The sequence below is a fragment of the Orbicella faveolata genome, unplaced genomic scaffold, assembly GCF_042242905.1.
Source record: "Orbicella faveolata isolate gen_17 unplaced genomic scaffold, um_ofav_v1 contig_13, whole genome shotgun sequence".
NCBI lineage: Eukaryota > Metazoa > Cnidaria > Anthozoa > Scleractinia > Merulinidae > Orbicella > Orbicella faveolata.
The window spans coordinates 9071450-9096617 of record NW_028301540.1 but is presented as its reverse complement, the minus strand read 5'-3'; the positions used below and the strand labels follow the sequence as shown (position 1 = coordinate 9096617).

General features: G+C 39.3%; 3 protein-coding genes across 6 annotated transcripts; all 3 read right to left on the bottom strand.

The window, feature by feature from the left end:
* Positions 1-1105: 1105 nt before the first annotated feature.
* On the bottom strand, positions 1106-18385 carry LOC110052721 (E3 ubiquitin-protein ligase TRIM71-like). 4 transcript variants are annotated; one of them, XM_089284484.1, is made up of 3 exons: positions 18222-18385; positions 16332-16565; positions 1106-5343 (listed from the first exon to the last, which is right to left on the bottom strand). In XM_089284484.1, exon 3 carries the CDS (start codon positions 5080-5082, stop codon positions 3010-3012), a length of 2073 nt encoding a protein of 690 aa, XP_089140610.1. In that variant the 5' UTR covers positions 5083-5343; positions 16332-16565; positions 18222-18385; the 3' UTR covers positions 1106-3009. The 4 variants fall into 4 exon arrangements, with proteins under 4 accessions (XP_089140610.1, XP_020614549.1, XP_020614565.1 ...); XM_020758890.2 differs by lacking the exon at positions 16332-16565; XM_020758906.2 differs by lacking the exons at positions 16332-16565; positions 18222-18385 and adding an exon at positions 7738-8052.
* LOC110052748 (uncharacterized) lies at positions 8153-12353 on the bottom strand. The gene has a single exon (XM_089284486.1). It carries the CDS (start codon positions 12010-12012, stop codon positions 11356-11358), a length of 657 nt encoding a protein of 218 aa, XP_089140612.1. The 5' UTR covers positions 12013-12353; the 3' UTR covers positions 8153-11355.
* Positions 18386-20798: 2413 nt separating the features above from the next.
* LOC149114878 (uncharacterized) lies at positions 20799-24369 on the bottom strand. The gene is made up of 5 exons (XM_089285607.1): positions 23986-24369; positions 22716-23409; positions 22584-22600; positions 22071-22469; positions 20799-21064 (listed from the first exon to the last, which is right to left on the bottom strand). Exons 1-5 carry the CDS (start codon positions 24316-24318, stop codon positions 20990-20992), a joined length of 1518 nt encoding a protein of 505 aa, XP_089141733.1. The 5' UTR covers positions 24319-24369; the 3' UTR covers positions 20799-20989.
* Positions 24370-25168: the final 799 nt, after the last annotated feature.

The window sequence follows — 25168 nt, the reverse complement described above, 5'->3', positions numbered from 1 at the left end:
TAACCAAACTGGCAAGGTAGTGAAAGGGAAAAAACCTAAATTGCAGCTGCTACCGTGTGCCACACCACTGGGTGCAATGTGGTTTGTAACGAAAGGTTTTCCGTGTGGAACTGCGCGGTTAAGGACGGATATGGACTATCAGCTGCGCTTGGGTGCTGTGGAAAACAGGAATAACGGCGGACGGACTTGTCTTACAATAGAGAGAAGTTCCTTTCCTTTCTATGTCAACATTTATGAATTTTTAATTATTCTGCATTTAAGATTCATATACTGTTATCTTATGACATTATTTCCTGTAGATTATGATAAGTTTACGATTCTAAGTAAAGTGCGGAACTAATTTACGATAAGGATATATAGAAGACCTAATATTAAATATAAAACTACTTCTAGTTTCGAGGGGTATTTCTCTTCTGTGACAGGTTATAGCAGAAAATAATCGAAAATTATTCCACAAAGAAAGTGACTATAGCTCTCTAAATTAAACTAGAAGCTGTACTCGTCCCCAAGAGCCCCAATCTCCAATGATGCATCGTGTGTCCAGGTAAGTTTTTTTTTTTTTCCCTCACAAAAAGTTCTTTTTCATGAACGGGTAAGAGTTGAAATCTGCCAAAGTGACCAGAGCTTATCTAAGGTTCCAAGGAACTACTCCCTAGATGCTAGGATCTAGGGGGGATGCCAGTCTTTCGAAAGGTTACTCCTCATATAAGATTTAACGATACATCTGTTGTACTCCCGGAAGGTGAGAGCCACCAGTGAGAGTAAAACCTCTCGCCCAAGAACACAATACAACGACTCCTGCCCACTCCCCCCCCTCACTCCCCCACCCCCCCCCCCCCCCACCCCCGACCAGAGCATGAATCGGCTCTATCAAGAGTTCAGCGTGCCAAACGCTAGGCCACTGCCCCTCTTAAAATGATCGGAAAACGAACTGGCCATATAGTTGGGACCAAAATTTTTCAGGAACCTTATTAAAGGAGCCCGGCGAGCGAGTTGTCTTGCTGGGAGGTGCTCTGTACCGAGTATAATATCAACGAAACTTACGTGTTACCACTGTGGTAAGAAAAGATTGGGCTAGCAGCTCTTCGCAACAGAACGCTAAACCTTTATCATTCATGGTCTATACATCTTGTTTTTTAATGGACTCGGAATAAAAAGTAAGATATATTGCTATGATTACTAGGTAAGCAGTACTATAATAATAACATTAACAACACTGCCACACAGTCTGCGTGTACTTACAGAGAAATAGTAAATATATTATCGATAATTTGTAAATTTGACTGAATGTCCCTTCGGGACGGTTTTCCCCTCGGGGAGTAGAGAGAAGGAAGGAGTAACCGTCCCCTTCTCTCTACCCCCTCCTCCATCCCCTAGATGATCCCTGAGGTGAAAAACTTGTCCGCAGGGTAATTTCAAAATTGAAATGCAATTGGAATTAAAACTTATCCCACAAAGAGCTAGCTAGCTATTACTCTATACTTTGATATTAATAATATTCTGTTTCAATAATATTCCAGTTAATTTACCAATCTTAATCTATTTTACAAATATACTAGCACAGAATAGAACGTAATATTGATAAATGTATTTATGATATTATTTTAAATGTTCTGTCTCTATAAAGAACGAAAACATCAACTTTAATTCTTTATAAATCGAATGCTTTGACCGAAGAAAATGTGTTGCCTAAAAATACTTTATAAAGCGAGAACCTAGGCCTGTTATTTTTTGTTGTCTTTGTTTTTTCTTGATTTTTATTTGTACTAGTTCATTTACTTTTCTATACCGGGAGGTAGAAATAAACATCTCGCAAGCCACACCAAAATGACGAGCTGCAACCCTGTCCAAACTGCGCCCGACAAATTTGAAAACGGAGATTTCTCCAGAAAACGCATCAAGTATTTTTCGTCCACACTAAGCCGGAGGAATTTGAAAACGCAACAATCAGCAGTCATTTTGGAGTTTGTCTGAGGAAATCTCGGGTAGGGAAATTACATGATTATCGTGACTACACCGTTCAAAAAAAAAAAAAAAAAAAAAAACCACTCCGTTTTCAAAATGTTTTCCGTCCAGACGAAAACAAAAAGCTGTGGTGTTTTTAGATTCCTCCGGTTTGAGGAGCGTTTTCGAAAAGCTCCGTTTTCGTGATGGATTAGTGTGGACGGTAGGCCAAACCGTAGAAATAAAGCTGCGTTTTTTAATTTCTCTAGCGTTGTGCGAATTCAAGTTTAACGCTCCCATGAGGGAGTCTTGCTCCACATAACTAAGTCTGCAATACAACCCAATAAGAATTTTACTCAAAACTGATGAAAAGAACGAACAGCTAACAGCTTCGAGCGGGTGACAAATTATAAAATAAAACACCTTCAAACTAAGCATTTACCAATATCTTATCACTGAAGGATATACCTCGTTACTGGTCGCATCAAAATTGTATGTCATTTTCACAACAATATTTCATCTGCCCCACTGAAACAGGGTTGCGTGGTACTCCAATTCTTTTGTGGCAGACAAAGTAGAATCTTTGAGTTTTACGTGCAACGTACTTTTGTTGGCTGCGAGAAAAAGCAATCCGTTTCAGCAATCTTTTACGAGAAAAAGCTATGTAAATGATCGGACCGAAGAAAAATTGGAGCAGGTTACATATTCGCATGGGATTCTCGTAACTTGCAATTAAAATCATAAAATGTTCTATTATTCTTTTGTGTCACCCCTGGTATAATCTTTAAAACGCATAGTTAAAATGTTGAAGAAACAAGAGGCTTTCAAGTCTCATTAGATTACGAGAAACCCCTAGCCATAGCTCGACAAGAAAGAAAGCGATGGCTGTGTGCAAAATCTAAGGGGTATGTGCTTGCTTTCCCCCAGATTTCGCGCGGCCATATTTCTTCTCGCGTTCACGGCATGTTCAAATGACTAAGAAAAATAAAGTTATCTAAATGGTCTTAAATCTTCTTACTCGACCGAGCCTTAAATGTAATCGTCCATTACGATCTTATTTCAAATCTATAGCACAATAACTCGATGATTGTCACTATCGGCAACAACAATGTACCCGCCCGGTGAAACGGCCACACCCTTAGGGTAGCACTTCTGACCCAGGCCATTGAGTCCAGACGCAAGAGTAGCCTCCAGGCTTCCATCCTCATTGAAGATTTGGATACGATGATTGTATTGGTCTGATACAATCACGTGGTTGTCCATGTCGAAAGCAATTCCCGTTGGGTACTTGAGCATCGATTGGCCAATCTCGCGCACGAAGTTCCCATTGCAGTCGAAAACTTTGACAGCGTGATTGTTGCTGTCAGTGACAAAAATGTCGCCATCAGCGTTCATTACCGCGTGATACGGATGATCAAGTTCTTCTTGGGCGTTTCCATGGCAACCAAGCACGCGCAAAAGGCTGCCGTCTTCTCTAAAAATTTGTATCCTACTGTTGCGCCTATCGCTGACTATAATTTCGTCATCGTTCCCCATGGATACTCCCCACGGACGTTTCAACTTCCCCTGACTCTCCCCGTAACCACCAAACTTGTTGATAAAAGCGAAGTCTTTTGTAAAGCGTTGTATTCTGTGATTGTCTTTATCACAGACAACGATATTTCCTTGTTTATCGACTGCTACATCCGTCGGATGGTTCAACTGCCCATTTTTGTCTCCGAGGTTTCCAAAACTCTTGATGAACTTTCCTTGGGGGTCAAAAACCTGTACGCGATGATTATGACAGTCGGCTACCAGGATTCTCCCCTCGCTGTCTACCGCCACACCGCAAGGAAGCTTGAATTTCCCTTTAACTTCGCCCAGACTTCCAATACACAAAGTTGGACGCGTGATCTTGCTGTAAACGCGAGGATTGGTGACCATAACCTTGAAAGGGCTTCCTCTGATCGGCTGATGGTGGATTGCGATTCCAACTTCATGTTCACCGTTTAAACTGGGAGTGAATCCCACTGCATAACTTCCGTCGCCTTTGTCGACGATTTCCGAACGGATGGTCGTCTTGTTCGGGCTTCGGACGTCGATAGTAACAAGATCTCCGCCGCGATTTTTCGGCTGGTTGTCGAAACCTTTCGCTGTCACAACGAACTCGGCAGATGCCCCGACCTGGGCCTTCACCAGCCCGTCGCCATTTGCCGTCGACAAATCCGAGCAGGTGTCGGAAACGACAATGTGCCCGAGCGCTTTCCGAGTAGTTTCAACGGAGTTTTCCTCCGGAAAATAGTAGATGTTTTTTAAATTTGTGGCGCTGTAGTCTTTTCGAGTGTGCGAAATATCGTTTAACTTTCTCTTCAAGTGCTTCTGGATGACTAAAATTTCTAATTCATTGCCGATTTTGACTGCCCTTTCTGCAAATTGACAACTGCCACTCAGTCGTTCAAGAATTAATTCAAAGTACTGCTTTTCCTTTCGCAGTGAGCTTTCCTTGCTCTTAAAAGCGCTGCTTATCTCGTCCAGCAATCTTTCTTCTTGTTGTTGGAGAGTCGCTATTAAAATCTGCGTGTTTTCACGAATGGCCTTTTCCATAGATGCGCGTTCCTCCTGAAGTTTGAAAAGCAAGGTTTTGACTTCGTTCAGCGATTTTCGCGTATTTTCAATCTGTGTTTTTCCCTGGCCGAGTAAACTTGCCATGCTGTGCTTTTGCTTGTGATAAACTTCGCGTAAATAAGAAAATCGATGTTTTCTGTGCTCAGAAGCGGTGCAATCGAGGCAAATCGGCTCGTCACATGTCTCGCAAAAGTACTTTAGCTTTTCTTTCTGATGATCGGGACAGCTACCAAGCATGCTCGTCACTTCGGAGTGCTCTTCGGGTATGTCCTCGAGAAATTGATCTGGTAAATGATGCACGGCATAGTCCTTGGAATGCTTGTGAAATTTTCGATGGTGGTTGTGATGTATCGGCGGCGATCGAAGAAGCTTTGAGTTCGTTGTGTTAATCGCTACAATTTCCGCAAAATACCCATTCAGCAGCGCCGCGGGCGTCTGGGAGAGTTTATCGGGAAGAAACGAGTTCATCATACAGTTATAAAACCTCTTCTTCAATATATCGTCGTTTAAATCACAAAATTTTCCAGGATCCATGGATACTTCGTTGAGCTATCAAAGATTTGAACAGTGCAGTCTCATGTAAATTTGATTTGAAAGTCGGTTAAACCACTCGAGAAAGGTTTTTGTGGCTGCGATGTTTACGATTCTTAAGTAAGCAATATTCGTTGCGGGGGAGATAAAAACAAGGAAGTTTTTTTCTGATATCTGTCCGTTATTGATCCAAAGGAGAGGCTGTAATTTCTGAAACTTCAAGGGTATTGCTTTATCCAGGAAGAAGATAGGGGACGAGATCTCCTGAAAATGGACAAAAGAAAAATACACCAGATGTTAAATGCAAATATGCAAACGAAAAGTATAACACAGATTACAGGACAAAAAACTTCGTTGACACAAGCCAATAAAATACCTAAGAAAACTGACAAAATCATGTCAAAAATGGATCAAACTAACAGGATTTGTTTAAACTACAAAGAAAGCACGCGACATTTGAATCCGAAACGGAAACATTTCGTTCGCCCTTACATGTAAATTACAGTTGCGCTGGACGAAAGACTGTTCGGGTGATATCCCTTGCACTTGATGGCCAGAATACCAGCTGTTGATTTTCAAGGCGGCCTTTATCCTCTACACAAAAGAATCATTCTTTCCAATCAATTACATTTATGATTTGTCTTCAGGACGCTAAACGACGGAACAAAGGGAAAGCGCTCTGATTGGCTTTGGGCAAACACAGCGTCAATTTCGTCTTGTCTCATCATAGTACCCGAAAATACTAAGGCGTCTTAAAAGCAATTTGTGAAAAATCTAAATAACAAATCGTTTCCTTAGACAGATTAATTGATAGAATATTACAGAGCGTGCGTGCACGAAAGGGCAATTTGGATCTCGTGCGTTTCCGCGCGAAAAAAAGAACAAATTTGACCTGTGCCCTGCATGTATTTCGTTTTATAATTTTGGTTGGGTGCTTGTCAACAAAGTGATTAAAAATGCGCTAATGCCGCTTTAAATGCCACACAGCTGGTAATTCACAACAGTGTTAATCGTTTAAAATTCAACAAACTAGATAACAGATCCATTTTATCCTATTAAATTGAGATAAAATGATTGTTGATTTGAAATTCACTTTGAGACGCTGAAAGGGTTCGATAATGTTTGTACGATCTTGAAATTCTTTAGCATAGTTCGAGTAAATGAAACTTCTGTTTTGTGGACAGTGCTAACACGAAGAGATAAAAGAAATTGTCAGGCGAAAGCATTGCAAGACAATTTTTGTCAAATTAATTACGTGCGCACTTTTTCGAAGGATATCAGTTTTGAACGATTATATTATATACTCAGGCTACAGTAAACGTTTTCATAAATTGGCTGATTCATCGATCGAGTTGCAATTTTCTGTTGTACGTGCCCAGAATTAGGACTAAGCCGGCTACTGTTTGTTGAGAGCTAAATCCTGGTCTCTAATTCAACTCAGTTGCGGAAGCCGGTGTGCAAATTACAGCAAAATAGATTCAGCTTTTTGCTAAGGCTTTGATCCCTCTTTTAATCTGCTCTACATTCAATTCAGTCCCCGTACGGAAAAACAAATATTTGCTGGATTACTGAATACCGCCATCGCTTAAACATGAACCTTACTGAGAAATGTTTGTTTAAAAGATTCTTAAAACTACTTGCCTTTTGGTTGATAAATCTTGAATAATTGTCCAAAAGCTCTTGACGAAATTGTCGAAATTTGAATGGCTAGCGAAAAAAAAAACAAAAACTTAAGTCTGCACCTCCGGACTATGGAATTATATTTGCACTTTAAACAATATCGATGTCTCCGAAATGACGGCCCAAACATAGTTTTACACCAGCAAGGTTGACCATTTGCGATAAAAAGTTTATGTTTTAATTTCCCTCCCCCAATTGGTAAAAAATCAATCTCGTTAATTCTTCCATAGAAATTTGCCCGAAACATTAGCACCTTAAACATTCATGTCCTACCCAACTACGAAGCACTTCCATTACCTATAGCTACTGACGATTTCGCAATTCTTGAGTCTTAATATTTTTGTCCTTTACTGTGAGACATTTCTAGATCATTCCCGCTGGAAAAAGAATTATGCGGTTTTTAAAAGATAAGTTCAAAGTCGTCAGGCACGCACGATAATATGATGTCAACGAACTTAGACGCTCAAAAGCCGATATCTTTGCAGCAATGGAACTATTGTTCTGGACATTTTAAAGCTGCTATCCCAAACAAGATTTGCTTAACGAGTTAAATAAAGAAGGGACACTAATGTTGCTTTTCCACCACATGATATCGTCATACTGTTTCCCAGACTTTGACGAAATTTACGTAGGTCGGAAGCACTTAAAAATATTCCCGCAAAAGTTCGAGCCGTTCCCGCGAATCTAGTGCGTCCATTGTCGATTCCGAACACGCTAAATCCGGTGACAGCAAACCGGTTGAACTAATCTGGACGTACCGCTTACCAGTTAGAGGCTGGAAAACGCCTTGCTATTAGACTCAGTTGCTGTTCTCTTAACAGGTTTAGTCCAATGGAAGTATATGATTTTTGTAGCATTGTTTGGGAGCACAAATCTGCCACCAGCGTTGAGGTTCCTAAAGCGTGCACATAAATTTATAAAGTTCTATAAACTACTGCAAGCCAGCGAGATATTATACACTAGTATATATGCACTTACCAAATCCCTCGGATGAACTTTAAAACCTGTGTCTAATCGCCTTAACGACCAGATTTGTGAACTTGATTGTTTTAACTAGCTACTTTTTTCGTCCAGTGCGTGATTTGCCGGTCCATGTATCTGGCCACTGGCGTGCGACGAAAACTGTGCACCACGCTACTGAAAGTTTCCACAACTGAGAATTAGACGACCGAATCTCTGCTTTACTCAACGAACAAAGACTAACTCCTGCCTTTTAAAATGTTCCTGCACGTGTCTTTCAGTGCATTTCCCTTACATGCAGCTTAAAACGCTTTTGTTCACAGCTTTTGTTATCGAGCAAGTCCATGACGTATTGTTTGTACAGTATTATCGAGTTGTCTTTGACATGGTAATCCTTATGTACCATGAAATCGTTGCGTCATGGTAACTTAACTTACACTCTAAAAAGATAGGCTTTTATTGTGCTAATATCTTTTTGTCACCAGTGCAACTAAAACCTTAAGATCGGAAGTGCAGATTTTGTTGTGACGAAAGTTAATTGCACAGTTCAGTTCAGTAACATAATATTCTTTACAAAATTGGGGAATTTTTCTACTTGTTTTTTTCACTTGTACTTGATTATAATTTACACAGATAATCTCAACCACTACTTCCTTATTCTAAACTTCCTTTTCTTTCTTGTTTTCAAACTTCCGTGTTTCAATCTTGCTTCGTAGGCTTTACGTGCTTGTAAATAAAGTATACTGAGGGAATTAGAACAACACAGAAAATATGGAAGTTTAATTAAGTGTTAAAATTTAGCATTGATTACTGAGCATCAAAGCTAAGTTTATCGATGAAGTTGAATACATAGTTGGTTACACGCGACATGCAATATACCTGCCGAAATCAAAATGGACTGGTGGCGTCTGTTAGCCTCGCTAACAAGTTAAGTTTCGCGCGGAGGGCCATTAAAAAAAAAAATAATAAAAAAACCCTTTTTTGACTTCTTACTCGATTTAACAAGCTTCAGCTGAAAAACAAACAAACAAACAAACAAAACAAAAAAACAAAAAATTTGTCATTCCAAGCAAATTCAAATATTTTCACTGGTGTAGGAAAGGGTAAAGACAGGAGGCACAAGTTTCATTTTTGCCTTTGTTCGTTTGTTGTAGACCTCATTCACAGCTTTTCTATTGTCACCAATCTCTCAGCATCCGCACTCCGTATTTGTATGCGTGTTGCGGTTAAGCAAGGTTGACAATGCCTAGAACACTTATAACGCGACAACGACATGAGAGAGTCCAAACTGAAAACCGAGATGCAACAGAAGACACCGGTTTTGACCTGGTTGGGTCTTGCCAGCATGCCGTAGCAGGAAAAAGTGGAGCAAACATGGGCCTACAATTTATTTTTTGGCTGATCAAATCTTTCACAGATCCTATGTATATAGCTCTAGTATTTTCGTAAATTTCCGGTCCCTTGCCGCAAGCATATGAACGGGGCTACACGGCGATTATGACCTTGATTCCTTGTCACACTCTAAAGGCTTTCATTCACAGTCTGAAACGTAGCGCGTTGCCAACCTCATTGGCTGACCCGAGTCAGTCAAAAGGAGTTTGGGGAGAAGGTCACTCGTCAAAAAGCAAACGCCTGGCCAAGTAGGCTACACTGAAAAGTTAGAATCACTTTCCACAGGCGCCTAGCCTAGCTTTCGGAAAAGCAAGACAAAGGTACTTTGGTACTTGTACCAAATCAAATATCAGTGATTGCATTACCATGGGTCATGATCAAATGGTGACCAGTGAAATTAGGAAATAATTTCAAGCGCGTTTTGTCAAAATTCTAATAAATTCCCGAGCCTTTAGGCAAGGGAAACTACTAGAATTTTGACAAAACGCAAGTCAAATTGTATTTCCTAATTTCACGAGTATACCATTTGATTACCTTCTAATATCATGGGTGACAAATTGAGCTTACAATCGTGGGTTTTTGACTGGTTTATAGTATCGAGAAATTTCGCGCCAAACGTTGCCATGCCAATTTCACATGTGAAATAAATTAACGCTGACATTTCGCGCCAAAATAAAGAAGTAATTTGTCAACCATGATAATTACAACGGAAAACTTTTCTTCTATATAAAAAAGTAATAAAACAAGATAAAAGAACACCGTTTTTTTAAATTAATGACTGGAAGCGGTTTTCATTTGAGTGGCGAAAATAATTCACACTTGCAATCGTTGTCCATAACTGCATGCGCAACGCGCTTGGCAAAAAACTGACTCGCCTATTGAGAAGTACGATAAAAACGCAAAACCATTCTTGACTAGCTCGCACATTTTCCCGCGCTTGGTGTCAGCCACATGTTTTAATGTTGCCTGGATATGTTAGAGGTTTGATAGGTTCACTGTATTGTCTGTGTCCTATTTGATTGGCTGGAACGTTTACTTTGGTTTTGCTTTTATTTGCTTTTACGATATTTAATTGAAAACCGCCCCACTTCTGAAAAGCTGAGAAAAGACTACTTGACTTACTAAGTATAACATGTGATGAATGTTGTGTGCAATAGTCAAGAATCTTCTTCAATAAAATACTTTACGCTAGAGATTTCTAGACCTTTGCGTTGATCTATACTAAACACAACATCATGAAAAATCCGATGAATGTTTCAGATATTGACACTACGTATTTCATTTTTCGACGTGTCAAATTGACAAATTATTGAAACTATCTATCTGTTCTAAATTAGTCGAAACAGTTACCTTCTCGAGACTCTCTCGATGTTTAATTTTGGTCTCAGTTACTTGCGGAAATTTCCGACATCGGCGACAATATTATCAAAATTTTTCAGAAAACTGCTTTAATTTAAAAGTCGGAATATGCTCACAGAAATAATTTTCTGTATCCATTTCGCCAACTTCCTTTTTTCTTTGATGACTGTCTCGTATTGACCAGTACCGCTGACATTCCTGATCGATTACAATTGACATGTACAGGTGAATTTGCACATTCGTCAGATTTTAATCAACTTTTCGAATTACTTTTACTTACCAGGTTTGCCATTTGCCAGTTTGATGATACCGCGCATATTTCGCCGACAAAATGAAAAAGAAAAGATGCCAACCTAATGTCACAGAAAATGCCGAAAAAGAGGAAAAAAGACTCCGCTTACACTGTCACAGTGAAAGCTCGCGCGAAATCTGAAGCTATTAATTTATCTCGAAATCAAATCGAGCAATTATAAAGTTGGTCTCAGCCTTTTGAGATAGAAGGGTTGATGGCATAAATATTTTTTTTTCGTGTATATACGTTTACATGAATAAATGTAATCTTGGATGTACTGAAAGACTGCTTGCAAGGCAGCTATATATTGGGTAATTAACCTTACGGAAATCATGGCGCTTTGTACATATCCTGAGATATGCCCAAACAACTCTATCTGAGCTTCTTTACGCAAGTCCTTCGCTTGGCTTATGCGCTAAATACAGCAATTTTTGAATGATTCCGGCACAGCCGAGTTATGTCAGTCCTGTATGCAAACAGCTGTCCTAAATCTTAGAATATTCAAGATCGCTACACGACCTTTATCGAATGTTCTTCGTATAAAACATGGAAGTGAGACAGCTGGCTTCAAAACAAAGCGTACTTTTAGCTTCTTACACGATGCCACTGCGTTTCAAACTCGACGATCTTGGAGGCGCAATGCGAAAATCCTGACCAACCCAAGTGCTGGTAGACTGCATGGAAATTCTCTCTGTGCTGTCTAAACCGTCTTCAGTGCCCACAGACCCTCGTCCAAGTGCGACAAAGCCAGAGCCACGGGCCTTGGCGGCAGTATCGACTTGATGCGAACTCTCACCGAAACAAAGCGTGCGCACTTTGCAGAAATACGACCTGAAGACGCAGCACACGGCTACGATGAGCATCACACCGAATATAACCACCACTGCGATGACGGGACTGCTGAGAACATCCTCTTCATCTGTCACAGGCTTTTCACAGATGGAGGAGATGGAAATGCATTTTCCCTTGCAGCAGTACTCCTCAACGCTGCCCGGGGAGCCACACTGTTCGTCTCGAGAGCAGGACAAGTTACATGACCTGCGACAGTACCCACTACAGCAGTGGATATAATCCCCGAGGCAATCTCTGTAGCTGTCGCATCGTCGGCTTTCGCCAGTTCGCAAAAATCCTAAGAAAATGATGGCTGAAAAGACGATGATACTAAATCTTGGTAGTCCGATGATTATTTTTACTGGGTCTCTTGGCAGTCTGTGATGAACACCGTTCCACAAAGCATAAAAATCCGCCATGAAGGTTTCTTTCGTCTTCTCGTCCGAAGAGACGGTTTCCGCTTATCCGGATTATTAATATTTCTCTGCTCTTCTGTTAACTTCACAATATTTGTCTCGATTATTTGTTGTTGCGGCCGAGGAATTGTATTTGAGTCACGTATCAAGCCGTAAAAAGCAAACTTACTTATAGTCAATTACTTCATTTCAAGGGAAATTCTATCTGAGCTTGACGTATCGAGTCCACGAAATCTTAGCTTGTCGACGAGGTGATGCAGCTGTGCTCAAGCAATTTGCACGCTTTCCATTTTAAACCTCTTTCATTCAAGGCCAGAAGTCGCTTACAGTATTGTCGCTTCGGGCGTTTCTAACCGGAAAAATAAATTGTCTGATTTGAATGAGAATGCAAGAGGAAACATGACGCAAAATTTATCTTATCTTATATCCCACTTAATACGCTTCTCGAATAATATTTGTGCGGTCCCTAATGTGGATTTTTATAAGTAAAAAGCTAGTACAAGGAAAGTTATAAAAAGATGTCCATAATCTTGATTTTGATGGATGTCTATTGTCAAGGCTAGGTAATAAAAGATTATTTGTTGTCATCGAGTATTCAATAATTGATTTTTACACGCAGGGCTTGAATATAAACTTTTACACAAGCTTTTGCTAAATGTACAAACATACCATTCAAGCTTGCTAATGCAGTTCACCACAAGAAAACATATTTTTCTTTCACCTGTTAAAACAAGATACTCTTTGCGTGATTGAGTGGTTGTTATCAATTGGATACTGCTTTTTTCGGACTTATCAAGAGTGACAAGGGTATTTTGTCAAGTTATTTGAACGAGGCGATAGTAGCTAATGAATACGAACCCAGTTTAATGTTTGTCATTCAAACGAGAACCCATTTCAAGTTTGCCAGCCCAGCTGAGAGGTTCCCTCACTTTTGAGCAATAATACTTAAATTCAGTTAATACAATTATAATACAGTACTACTTTTGACTTTTTGTCGCAGGAATACTGACAGTTGTTTCTTACCCATTATTGCTAATCGCAGAAGCAGGAAAAAGTTCACTGAAATTGTCTGCGCTATTTTAACTGCTGGAAATTAAAGTTGCTTGAAATGCGACCGCGATAGCTCTGAAATTTGTTTGCTGTTGACAAATCAATTCGATTTGGTTGGAAATGTCTCTATAATTATATCAGCGTTTCTATTCGCGGACGAGTTAAATAATTAGTTTTGCTTTTCATATTTAAATCTTGTTTTCTCAACAAGCAATCCTGGGGCTACTTCGCCTCGCAATAGGTTATCGCTTTAAGGCAAATGGACTTTTGAAGTGGTTATTCAAAATAATGATAACCATATTCTCGGTTAATAGCACTTTTAAGTTCAAATCGATCTTTACTATCTTCATCGAACGTTAGACATTGGTGTGGAAAAAAGAATGCAGCCCTTGGTCTACTAAGTAATGGTGTTTTACGTATTCCTCTTAGCAAAGCAAGTCGTATACATTTGAATATTCCTTTGAGATATGATAGTTCACACAAAATTCTTAAAATCTGAGAGGGTCTTTCTACAAGAAGACTTAATTTTAATAAAAAGTAGAATATGGCTTAGGAGATCAAAAATCGTTATTAGCTGCTATCGTTATAAGAATCACACTCGTATTGCACATTCGTATTACTCTCAAGGTCATATAAATGTCATATTAAGCATATATATACATGCATGGTAAAATATAACTTATGTAGGGCGTTATTTTCTCTGGAAATATACTGACTGCGGTCTTCGATACCAGTTCAACCTCTAGCGACCGGGAAACCCCAGTCGAAAAAAAAAGATAATAACTGGCAACATTAAAATCAAAGTTTCTTTGATGGGTTGGTTATTTACCTACAGTTCTGTCCCGATAAAATAAGAATGAGAGTTTGCCTTCGCTGTCATAAATAAATTAAACTTAATGGCAAAGTACATCCGCAGATAAAGTGAGCTAACTACAGAGGCACTGTCAATGAGTTTCAAAATGATTTCAAGAAGATAGTGGCACCGTACAAAGCTAGATTACAGGAAGTCCATCAATAACTCGATGGCTTGATTTTGTTAGGGAATATTATATTGTATGTAATCGCAAAAAGTGATGACGGAAGCCATTAGGAAGTGATGGCGACTCATAATGACCAGAAGTCTGACAAAAGTGGAAATGGATGATAATTCGCAACTCAGTCACATTTGAAAAATCGAGAGTATGTTTTCTCAGTTCAATTTTCCGAGATTTCAGGTTTGAAATGTCGCACGCAAGAAAGAGCACATTTATGGATCAAAAGCCTCTATGGGAAACACTCAAAATGAAATACACATTCAGTAACTATTATTAGTGTTAACATAAGCGTCTCGCGCTGTCTCTCAGTTTGTTGAGCTTGCCTAAAGAAATTTCGATTTTTAAAGATTGATTCCGGTTATGATTTGTGAACGTGATTGCAAATCAAAATTGATGATGCTTTGTGATTTGTGGTATCCTCCCTCACGATAAAGGAAAGTTTGAATTCGAAGAAAGCTTAATGGGAATTCCGCCAAATTCATTGTCATTGTTTACTTAGCTGAGCAAAGTTACAATTTTTTTTTTTTCAAACTTGGAGTCTATGACTTGAGACTTTATAAACTATATGCTGTCGTCATATTTTCAATTTTGCGATTTTCATATCAGATGAATGCCATATGCATTATCACCGCGCAACACCCAGATCACAACTTGGAAACATGAATTATGGCGTGGACGTACAAACAAGGCTGATCGGTAGTTTAAGCTATTTGTAGTATAGTCCTGGTCTACACTAATTCGGTTAACTGTTAGAAAACGTCTTTTTCCCTCCGGTTTTGCCTATTGCTCAAGCTAAAACGGCAATCTTCTTGTAAACAGTCAGGGGAGATTTCTAAAATACGAAAAGGGATCTTTTATGCTGACGTCACAAAGCCGGATTTATTGCGGGCTCGAGCAATGTGCGCATGCCCTAGCATGCATTTGTAATGTTCTGTGGCCGTTTTAATGTGAACCGAAAGCAGAACTGCATGAAGAAGAAAAGTTACATTCTTCAAATTTAACGGGATTAGTGTGGTCGAAACTGAACTTCGTATTGAACATTGAATTTATTCTCCGACCCGAGGGACTTGCTCTGCTGAGACGCAGAACATCATCTACTTGCGACCGATTTGAACTTTTAATAAAGCTATCTATCTACACGAGGAAGAAAGGACGTTTTTCATTTATAGTTTTCTGATCTTACTAGGCTGTCGATCGAGGTCATAGAGTAAGTGAGGTTTCAAAATAACTATATATTTTTGGAGTTATAACAGTTCAACTGCGTTACAATTGAGAACTTTTTTTGTTCATCATGCAATTTAATTTGAGTTCGTTTGCATCCCGATTTCAATACTCACGGATTTGGGTATTACCTAATTTTCCAGTTCAGGCAAGAAGGTCACTGCAACCGCACACCAACCCCTAAGTGCGAAGGTGACCAAACGCCTATGTCTGCTTCATAAGCACTGAAGCAATTCAGTTTCTGATTGCTAGGCTACAAAACTATCAATTCTAATGATGAATATCATTTCCACGACCACGTTTTCGCTACTAGCCGTGAAATTTCCAAAACAAATTTCCCTCAGGAGCCATCAGCTCGCTTTTGATTGTTTTATATGGAACAATGGAAACCAACGGGGGTATTAAACGTGGCAAAATGCAGATGAGTCGACACGTAAAACTCTCCCTTAATGCATAGTATTTCAAGCAAACTAGAATATTAGCAACTTTAAAATATTTATCTAGACTTTCATTTATTGTTATTTTGCATACAACTTTGGTTAAACGCTCCGCCCCCACTCCCTGCTAAAATATTGCTCATATTTTAGCAGTTTACCAACCAAAACAACAGGCGGAACTGAATTAGAATCGCCTATCAACAACTGACTTGCGTCTCTGTAGAGCATATACGGTTAAAAGGAGTTAACTGCTGGCAGCAATGAAAACTGTAGAACCATCTTGCATAATAGCAATAATGGATTTTTATCGCAATAAAGCTATAAAATTTTCCCGTTCACGCCGTTACAAGAAAATGGAAGCGGCATTTTTTAAAGTATTTATGAACAGGGCTTTGGAACAGGCTGCCATGTCGAGTTTCATGATCAGATATTAGGCTGAAGATTTCGAATTTGACAAAAGAAACAACTGAACACTAGATTAGATACATGACTCGTTTACTCACTAAATAATTAGAGAAAACCTAATCCCGACAATGGAAAATATGTAAAAACTATTCTAATTTCATTTTCGCACACGTACCTCTCTATGTATTGTGGCTGGTTTTTTCAGAGGAAACTCTTTTGTGACATCTGTCCTCGTTGTCCTTGAATTGACTGGATACTTTGAAAAAGACTCTACTTCTCTTATCAAGGACTACAACAAGCCAGTACGTCTTTGCGCAAAAACCCTCAGGCTAAGCACGATGTTGTTGGCGAAAAAATCCCTGCCGATCTTTCCCTGACCTCGTGTGTCGTCGACACGTAAGTTCAAACTCTGCCAAGCAAGCGTCAAAATAAACGCCTTGAACAATAAAATTACACGGTTTTAAATCGGCATCCTAGGCAACGAAATAGCTCTTGGTAGAATGTGAATAATATTTTGTACAGTTCTTTGAAAGCCTCGTGTCATGTTTCAGGAGACGTTTGCGCAGCAACTGAATTAATTTCTACTAAGGTGCATGTAATCACCGGAAGTAGCGGAACTCTTATAAGCCATTATATAAAGAGAGCTATCTAGAAAACATGGACGATCAATGTGAAAAATATGGAGCGTCGATTCGCCTGCCGTTAGATCAGATTTTTGATGCCAGTCCTGTAGTCATGACAGCAAAGTGAAGGGATGGTTTCACGGTACGACGCATGTGCAAGCAACATAGCGTGAGCATAAAGTATCTTTCTTGCTTTCTTGATGACCACACGCTGGTATGAGTGGCACGTAAACAAGCCAATCTGTCAGAATTTATCTGGGACCGTCATGGACAAGGAGCCAACAAAAAAAGCATTTCTACAAACGTTATTCCAGTTGTTCGCAGTTCCTTGTCGATAATATTCCTGCTCCTTAGCATGGTTCGTTCAAAAAACTCGAGGTATTGAATGATAACATGATCTATGCAGTCAGATATAACAAATTACTGTAAAATCAATGTTATGTCAGCCTGGAGTGATTTGACCAGCATTGTTTCAACACGCCAGACAGTTTTCTCAAATACAAGATGTTAACATCCATTTTAACTGTAGTCTCCCTCAAATAACAATTCTTAATGGCTTTGAGTTGAACATAAATTGAAGTATTTTAGTGCTAAATTTGCAAAAGAGACCTTTAGGAAGAAACGACAGAGTAGCTTGTGAAAGCAGATGTTTTTCTAAAGGTTATTTCAAACCCACGCTTAAGCTAACATGGCAGACTAAGGCCGCTTTGCTTTCAGCGTTCATTGAAGAAAACTGCAATCACTACTTTATTCAGAGCGATGACCTATGGCTTCCATATTTGTGTAAGAAGGTATGTGACAACATTTTAGTGTCGCACGTGTTAGTGGAACTTGCCCTCTCATGTGCCGAAATGTTTTCGCAGCTTCTTAAACAGATTCATTCTAGGAGAGTTCTTTGGTCAACAACTCAAGAAAATCCTAATGTCCTCCGTTTGTAAAATTCCCTCACTCGGCGGATTTGGTTTCATACACTTTCTAACCGAGATATACTGTGCATGACAATGTACGTATTTGGTTTGTGCCTCGGTTAGTCAAACAAAGCTACTTCTCTGGCGACTTACGGAAATTTGAGAAACGAAACGAAACAAAATGAACATCTGTAATTTGCGAAACTGCAAGATAAAGTGTTGTTTCTTAATTAGTGGTGTTTAATTAGAGTCCTGACTGGGAATTTCTTGTTTCGATTTCTGTAATCTGGCTAAAACGTTTTCAAACGTTTCCGGAGAATTGAACGAATGAATCTTTTGTTTTATCATTTATTAAACACACTTGCAAAATCAGAACTCTTATTTATTCGGTCAATGCTGAGAAAATGTTTCAGCCCAAGCGAATACCTTCTGTCGAAAATTCCAGACATGATAATGCCATCCACCTCGGATGCTATGGACGCTTCGGCATTCAGAACGCCTTCAAATGCACTGTTAACAAAATACTTTACTTACCTGCAACGAGTTTAGCTCCACTTTGAAGATTTACCAATAATTAATTTCCAACCACACCAGAATTACGTACATCGAATATATGTGCCCAAACACCTCTCTGATCGGTTGCGCCAAGTACTAGTGTGTGTACACTGAACTGTAAACCTTATCACTTTATTTGATTCTTGCTTTGCCGAGTCGATTTGTTTACCTTAAATATTTGATCAATAAACGCAGGGCGGCAAAAAGTGTATCTAAAAGATCGCACTTTGTTATTTTTGAGATCTCTTAAAGCTAGTGTATAATATCGGCTTCACCTACTACATCTGTCAGATGGTGAATAGCTATTTCCGTGGGTGTTTCTAGATTTTTGATAAATAAACAACGTTCTCACGCAAAGTTGTTAAAAGACTTCTTGTTATATCCTAGGTAGTCCGTAGGCACGTACGTGGTTTGCAATGCAAAGAATGTTTTCGTCTCAGAGAAGCTATTTTCAATGACATCAGCATTTGACCCGCAAAAAAAAAATCAACATAGACTGTTGGAATTTCAGAGCTCATATATCAGCATCAAGATACTCAGGTACGTGTTGACTGTATGCCTAGATCATTTAAAATGTTCATCAAATGAAATGAAGGGCTCCCCCCTGGGTGTGTCTACTGGGCTGTGACAACGCCTGCTACGTATGATACCTAGTGACAAGTATTTTAAGCTACCGGCGCCGGCAGCCGTGTTTATTTTTGATTCTTTCAGTAAAAGGCCCGAAACGTTGCCTTTTGAAACTAGTTTGAAACTATTTAACCAGGGAGAGTCTTCGACAATCAAACAATAAATTATGAGGGAGGAAATGAGGTGAGATAACATTCTTACTATCTGCTGAGAAATGACGCAGTTTGAACTGACGTGTAAAATTTGCTGATAGTCCATGGACGGACTGAAATTTGAACTGATAGCTGAAAAACTGTCGAAAATTTATCTGAAAATTGAGATTACAGTACCTGGATCCAGACCCTCTGTTGTGTCTTTTCTGACAATTCAAGAATTATATTCTTTTGTGTAATATCCTTTACCCTCTCACTCCCAGGGGTGAAAGATGCTATGAACTGGCATTCAAGCCTGCCGTTTCTGACCATCGCATAAGCATAATGCACAAGCACAAGCAACACACCCTCTGATGTGCCAAAATCTTAGCAAATTGCTGTCATGTAATGTCTTTTGTTGGAACATTCTTTTTTTTTGACAACAGTCGCTAATTATTCACATCTTACTCAGTCTGCATATGTTGCTTATGCTTATGCGCTCAAACAAACAAGAGCCAAAAAACCGGGGAGGTACTCCTAGAAAAATCGGGTGGGGGTGTGCGGCCCGCTTCCCAAAACCTGTACCCTATTTATGACCAAAATCTGTAATATTCCCTACCCTATTTATGATCTGGCCAAAAATTCGAAACCCTATTTATGACCTGACCCTTAAATCAAAACCCTGTTTTCAAGGCTAGAGTGCGAAATACATGCCCTATTTATGACCAAAATGGCCAAATCAGCTAAAATCGATACCCCGTTCATGACCAAAACAGCTGAAAAACCATACCCTTTATGGCCGCGCATACCTATTTAGCCCATTTAAGGGAGTACCCCCCTCCCCCAGGCAAAAAAAACCGGATGCTGTCGCAGGCTATACGATTATGAAAAACAGTCTTCAATATCGTTGAGTCTTAACATCACTATTGACATACTGAGACCGGCCTTATTTGCATACAATTTTGTGTAGAGAATGTATCATGCTAGATACGAATTTCTTCAAAAAGATTTATTAAAGAGCTTTTTTAAACATGGTACATTGTAACTAGCGACCGCTTTAATCTATCTTGCTTGTAAATTTGAAGGAGATATTGACTTTCGAAAAGCGGCAAAATTTTTGGGTATGAGTGCAATCACTCGTGGTAAGAATTCAAGCAAAAATTGACGTAAAAAGTAGTTAAAGCATCGGGCTCAGAATTAATTGTTCAGCGATTGATAACAACCGGGAAGAGCTGTTCTCTTTTGAACTAGTCCTAAGTGAATATTTATTACAGTATCAATGCTTATTAAAAAATAATTTGGTTATATAACACTAGCTCTGATTGGTCAAATAGCTTTTTCACAAGGCTTGAAGCAATGTAAACACAGTACTAAAGTCACGCGTTTTCATGTTATAAATAAAAGGAAAAAAATGGCGACTTTGTGTTAATTTAGGTGGTGCAAACATTCAAGAGAGTACTTCATAAGCCCTCGCCTGCCGCTCACATTGCAAACTTTCAAATTCTCTCAACCCCATCCCGTGTTTGAAACAGTCTATGTAGCGTATTTACTCACGTGTCCAACAGCCATGCAAATTTATTGGAATAGAAGAAAGTGTTTACATAAGAAAAAAGTTGAACTCCCACAGGATTGGTTTGGTACACCTACATGGGCGCACCAATATGGCTGCCATGACGTCTTGTGCATACGCTCCCTACGTGACACTCGCGCACCGTTAACACGCTTTTCTTTAACACGCGTGTCGTGGCGCTTGAGTATATTAGCAAACAAACACAAAAATAAATCGGTGACACTGAGATAAACAATTACTGATGTATTTATTTCATTTAACCAGGAATGTCGTCATGTTAACAAAAGTAAGTCCCTCCAAATGACGTGAATCTCAAATAAAATTCATATGCTTTGAAAACAAACTAAAACAAAATAGCGGTTATTTCCACTAGCATAAATCAACGTAACAATGCTATTAAGCAGCAAGACTATTAAAGTTTATTCATCCTTGTTTTTTCGTGGTATACACCACAAGCACCGTAACCTTCGACTGAAACGAGTGGCTTTGCTGATCTGGGAAAAAGTAAAAAGAGAGAATAGATCAAAAATGAGGTCACTGAATGACTGCAAATTATAAATTCTTTTGTTAATATCAAAATTAGCCTGGCTAGCTTCGTTTTTAAGTTGCTAATTCAAGAGAACTTTTACTTCTAAACGGGGTTAGTGAGACTAATTTAAATGCATACAAGAGAATTCTTAATTTGCAACCATTTTCGAATAGGATCGATAGCACAATTAATTTAAGACTGCTTACACTATGGTTGGCTAAGGTGTCTAAGATGGTATTAAGAAGTTTTGCAGAATAAATAAATAATTTTTTCGAGGGCAGTTTTCTTGGTTTTACAATTACAGTTTATACAGTTTTTTTTTATCAGCTCTCCTTTTTGACTTGATAATGACGTTAGCTAAACATCGGAAGGTCGTCGTTTAAGTTTTGAACATGATCTTCTTAAAAGTTGCTAAAAAATATTTTATCGCAGCTTTTTTTTTATGGTTAAATGTTTTGAAAATCGCTTTTTTCGTATTTTATAGGAATGTCTGGGAATTAAAATTTGTGTCAAGCTCGCACTTAGAGTACTTCATGACCTTTATGGTTCTCCATCGTCTCGTCAAACGAAGCGAGATAGAGGGAAAAGGGTGCTAGACATCTGTTGTGTAGTGACGTCTATGTTCAGATCTGTTGTCGTCACGGCTCAGAAGGGCAAGATCGCAAACTACATAGCCATATATTTCTGAAATCATAGGCACGGAATGCGTGCGGAGAGCCAAAAGCTTTATAGCCAGCTACTCCAGATGCATGGTTATTTTATCTCAGTATAATGCCATACGGTATGTTACTTTCGATTTGAAAAATTGCTGAAAGTGTATCCAAGATCAAAGTGACGTTTTCAAGATCGGACATGACTTAGCTTCCTTGAGCCTCAACAGCGATTTATGGAACGAAAACAAAAATGTGTATCGCAAATTCAGTCAGTTCTATGACCACACAGTTAATTCATAACAAACTAAAAGTGCGCACCTTCTTTTTCTGTTTCTTTGGTGCGGCATTTTGGGCAAATGGCTCGTCTATAGTGACGTCATCTAATTCGCAACCAGTTTTCACGCCAGAATCTTCGGCAGATAGGGAACTGGAGCAAATTGAAGCAGATACACTTGGTACAGATTTGCCATTGACAGAGCCACGATTATCCACTGATTGTACACTATCGTTGAACGAGGCTTTTTCTGAGGTTCTCGAGAATTCTTCGGATAAGTTGTCTTTCCGACCGTCTGCAGACCTTTCTTCGAAATTCTCTTCAAAGTTTTCCTTTCGGTTCTCACCAGAGTCTTCCACCAAGCTTTCTTCTGATCCTGATGTAGACTGGAAAAGGAAACAGGGAAAAGTTTTGTTTTTTTCATTAGCGGTGAAGAAAAAAGACTACATTTTGAAAGGGTCCATGCTTATTTCCGATTTTCGTTACATGAAGCAACTAGAATTATTTTTACCCGCACCCCCATAGGGATGCTAGCCAATGGAGGGGTTACTCCTTACATTAAATTCGCTGGTACCTATTTATACACCTTGGTGAAGAGGGCAATGCGAGAGTAAAGCGTCTTGCGCAAGAACACGGGGACCAAGCCTCTACCGACCCTGATCGCTCGATCCGGATTTTAACGGGCTAACCATGATTATGCCACCGCGCCTCTATGGTATCTAAACAGTTACATTGCCTCAAGTAGTTAGAAGGCACAAAACCAGTGAAGAGAATTTGTGTTTTGATCAAGCCACGTACCATTTCTTCCTCGTTATCATCGTTATAATCTTCACTATGTTCTTCACTGCCTTCGTCAATGGTAGAATCTTGCTCGCTGAGGACTTTGTCCAACTCCTCTTCCAATTTCCAAAAAGGAAACAAAATCATGATCCCAAGTTCATACTGAAATTTCGTCGTTAGATTGTCCACGTCTATTTCAGCGTCAACCAAATCTTCGCGAAGTCGCGATATTTCAGCGGCAACTCGATCTTTCTCTTCTCTCAGGGATGGAACCATCTCGGCGTCAGCTTTGATCTCCACGATCTCCGCTCGCTTCTTGCTGACGATATCGTTTAACTTCTTAATTTCTTGACTAAGCGGTTTGGAGAATTTCTCCGATGTTTCATCCAGGGCGTACCATTCATTGTAGAGATTCGCCGTGCTTTGTTGCATCGAGCTCAGCTGGGCCCTGGCGTCTGAAATCCGTTTCATGAGCAAGCTGTTTCTTCGTTTTTGTTCCTCAATTTCCTCGTCTAGAGTTACGTTTTCTGAAGTTAAACTCTGAATTTTGGCAACAACCACGCTTTTTCCCTGTGTTAAATGGAACAAGAAAGAAGGTTCAAGCTTGATATACCGTATTGATTAGCTAAAATGTTCACTAGCGTCACAACATAAAAAGTTAAACTGATTAAGAATCTAATGTGGGACATTTTGCCTATAAGTGACTTAATTATGAAACACTATTGAAACGGTGACAATGTTCAAATGCCATAATAAGCAACCAAAGTGTAGCTGGAGAAATCATAATTGATTCTTGACTTAGATACCTTATAGTCAGCTGATACTGGCACTCCAAGTTTCCCCCATTGTTATTTTATGTTTGCTTTTAAAACGTTGGGCCGCTTTAATCATATTAAGGATGTTGGGATGTCACCGAGTTCATTTTCGATATATAGGGGGTATCGAAGATCATGGGTTTTTAGAAGCTTTCGTTATTTTAAGACGACACCAGTTAGCTTACAACTAGCAGCAATAGAAGTAGGTACATTAGTGAAATATAGATCTGTTAAAAGTACTCAATTCAACACAACTAGGTTTATTAAGTAAATTGTTGCAGCTGATGTCGTTCCTTGAGGTAGAGAGACTGTTAAACGTTGATAGTGCACTTTGTTTCATTAAAATTTTGATTTATTGTCTTACCTCAGGGTTTGGATCCGTGTATTGTGGCTGCGCCGTACAAAATGCCTGCTCATCGCTGGGTGCCTGATCCCACAATACTGTGTCATCAGAGGCGGCCCCAAATGAAGACTTCATTTGGTTGCCGTTTGAATCACTCCAAGCCTCGTATGGAAACTGAGGCTGAGGTGCAAACAGATGACCGCCGGATGGTTGTTGCATGTACTGGTCAGTGGCGTAGTTGTGCGGCTGTTGCGCATGCTCGCCAGGACTCCCGAAGAGCTGATATGAAGATGTGTAATTTACTTGCGACAGCTCTGAAGGCTCGTTGTCGATGACAAACGAGTCGGCCCACATGACTGAATGAAATACGGGTGAAAATGCGAATCAAGATGGATCGAGAAAATACATTTCCAATAAATCATGTTTAAAGGAGCTCAGTCACGGTGTTTTGTCTTTTTTGGGGCCACATACAAAATCTCCTTCAAATGGAAGGAAACCTGAAAATAATAGTTTACTAAAATAGAAAAACATCAAAGAGATAATAATAAACCATAAAGGAACAAGGATGGTCAAAGATTGCGAAGATTGACACGGATTACAAACGACGAATTTGAAAAATTTAGGCTAAACTTTTCAAAATGCGCACACCGTGACTGAGCTCCTTTAAGATAGATCTTAAGCTTTATTTCTACTGTTAGCCCTACCGCTCTCCACACTAATCCTTCACGAAAACGGAGCTTTTCGAGAACGCTCTTCAAACCGGAGGAAATTTGAAGACCATTGTAAAGCCGGCTTTGCGTCTCAGTGTGAACAGAACGGCATATCGAAAACGGAGCTTTTCGAAAACGATAACAACTCTATAATCATGTGTTTTCACTATAAGCATGTGTGTTTTTGGTCGAGTTTTCGTCAAACACAAATCCAAAATGATCGGTAATGTCTATATTTTTGGTTCGAAAAAGAAAAGCAGTAGCTTCACATAATCACTTAATTATATTACTATCCCATACAACATCGACAAGTTTCACTTACTTGGTTTAGACGTCGCAGTTTATGCTCAATATCGATGTTTTTACACCGTTACTGTAGTCTCGTTATTTTCCTTTAGAGTTCGTAGCTAAAATAATTCAGCTATCTTCCTGATTCAAAAATTCCCAAAACAAATCTTTTCCGCAAAGCCAAATTGGATACTCTGTGCGCTCAC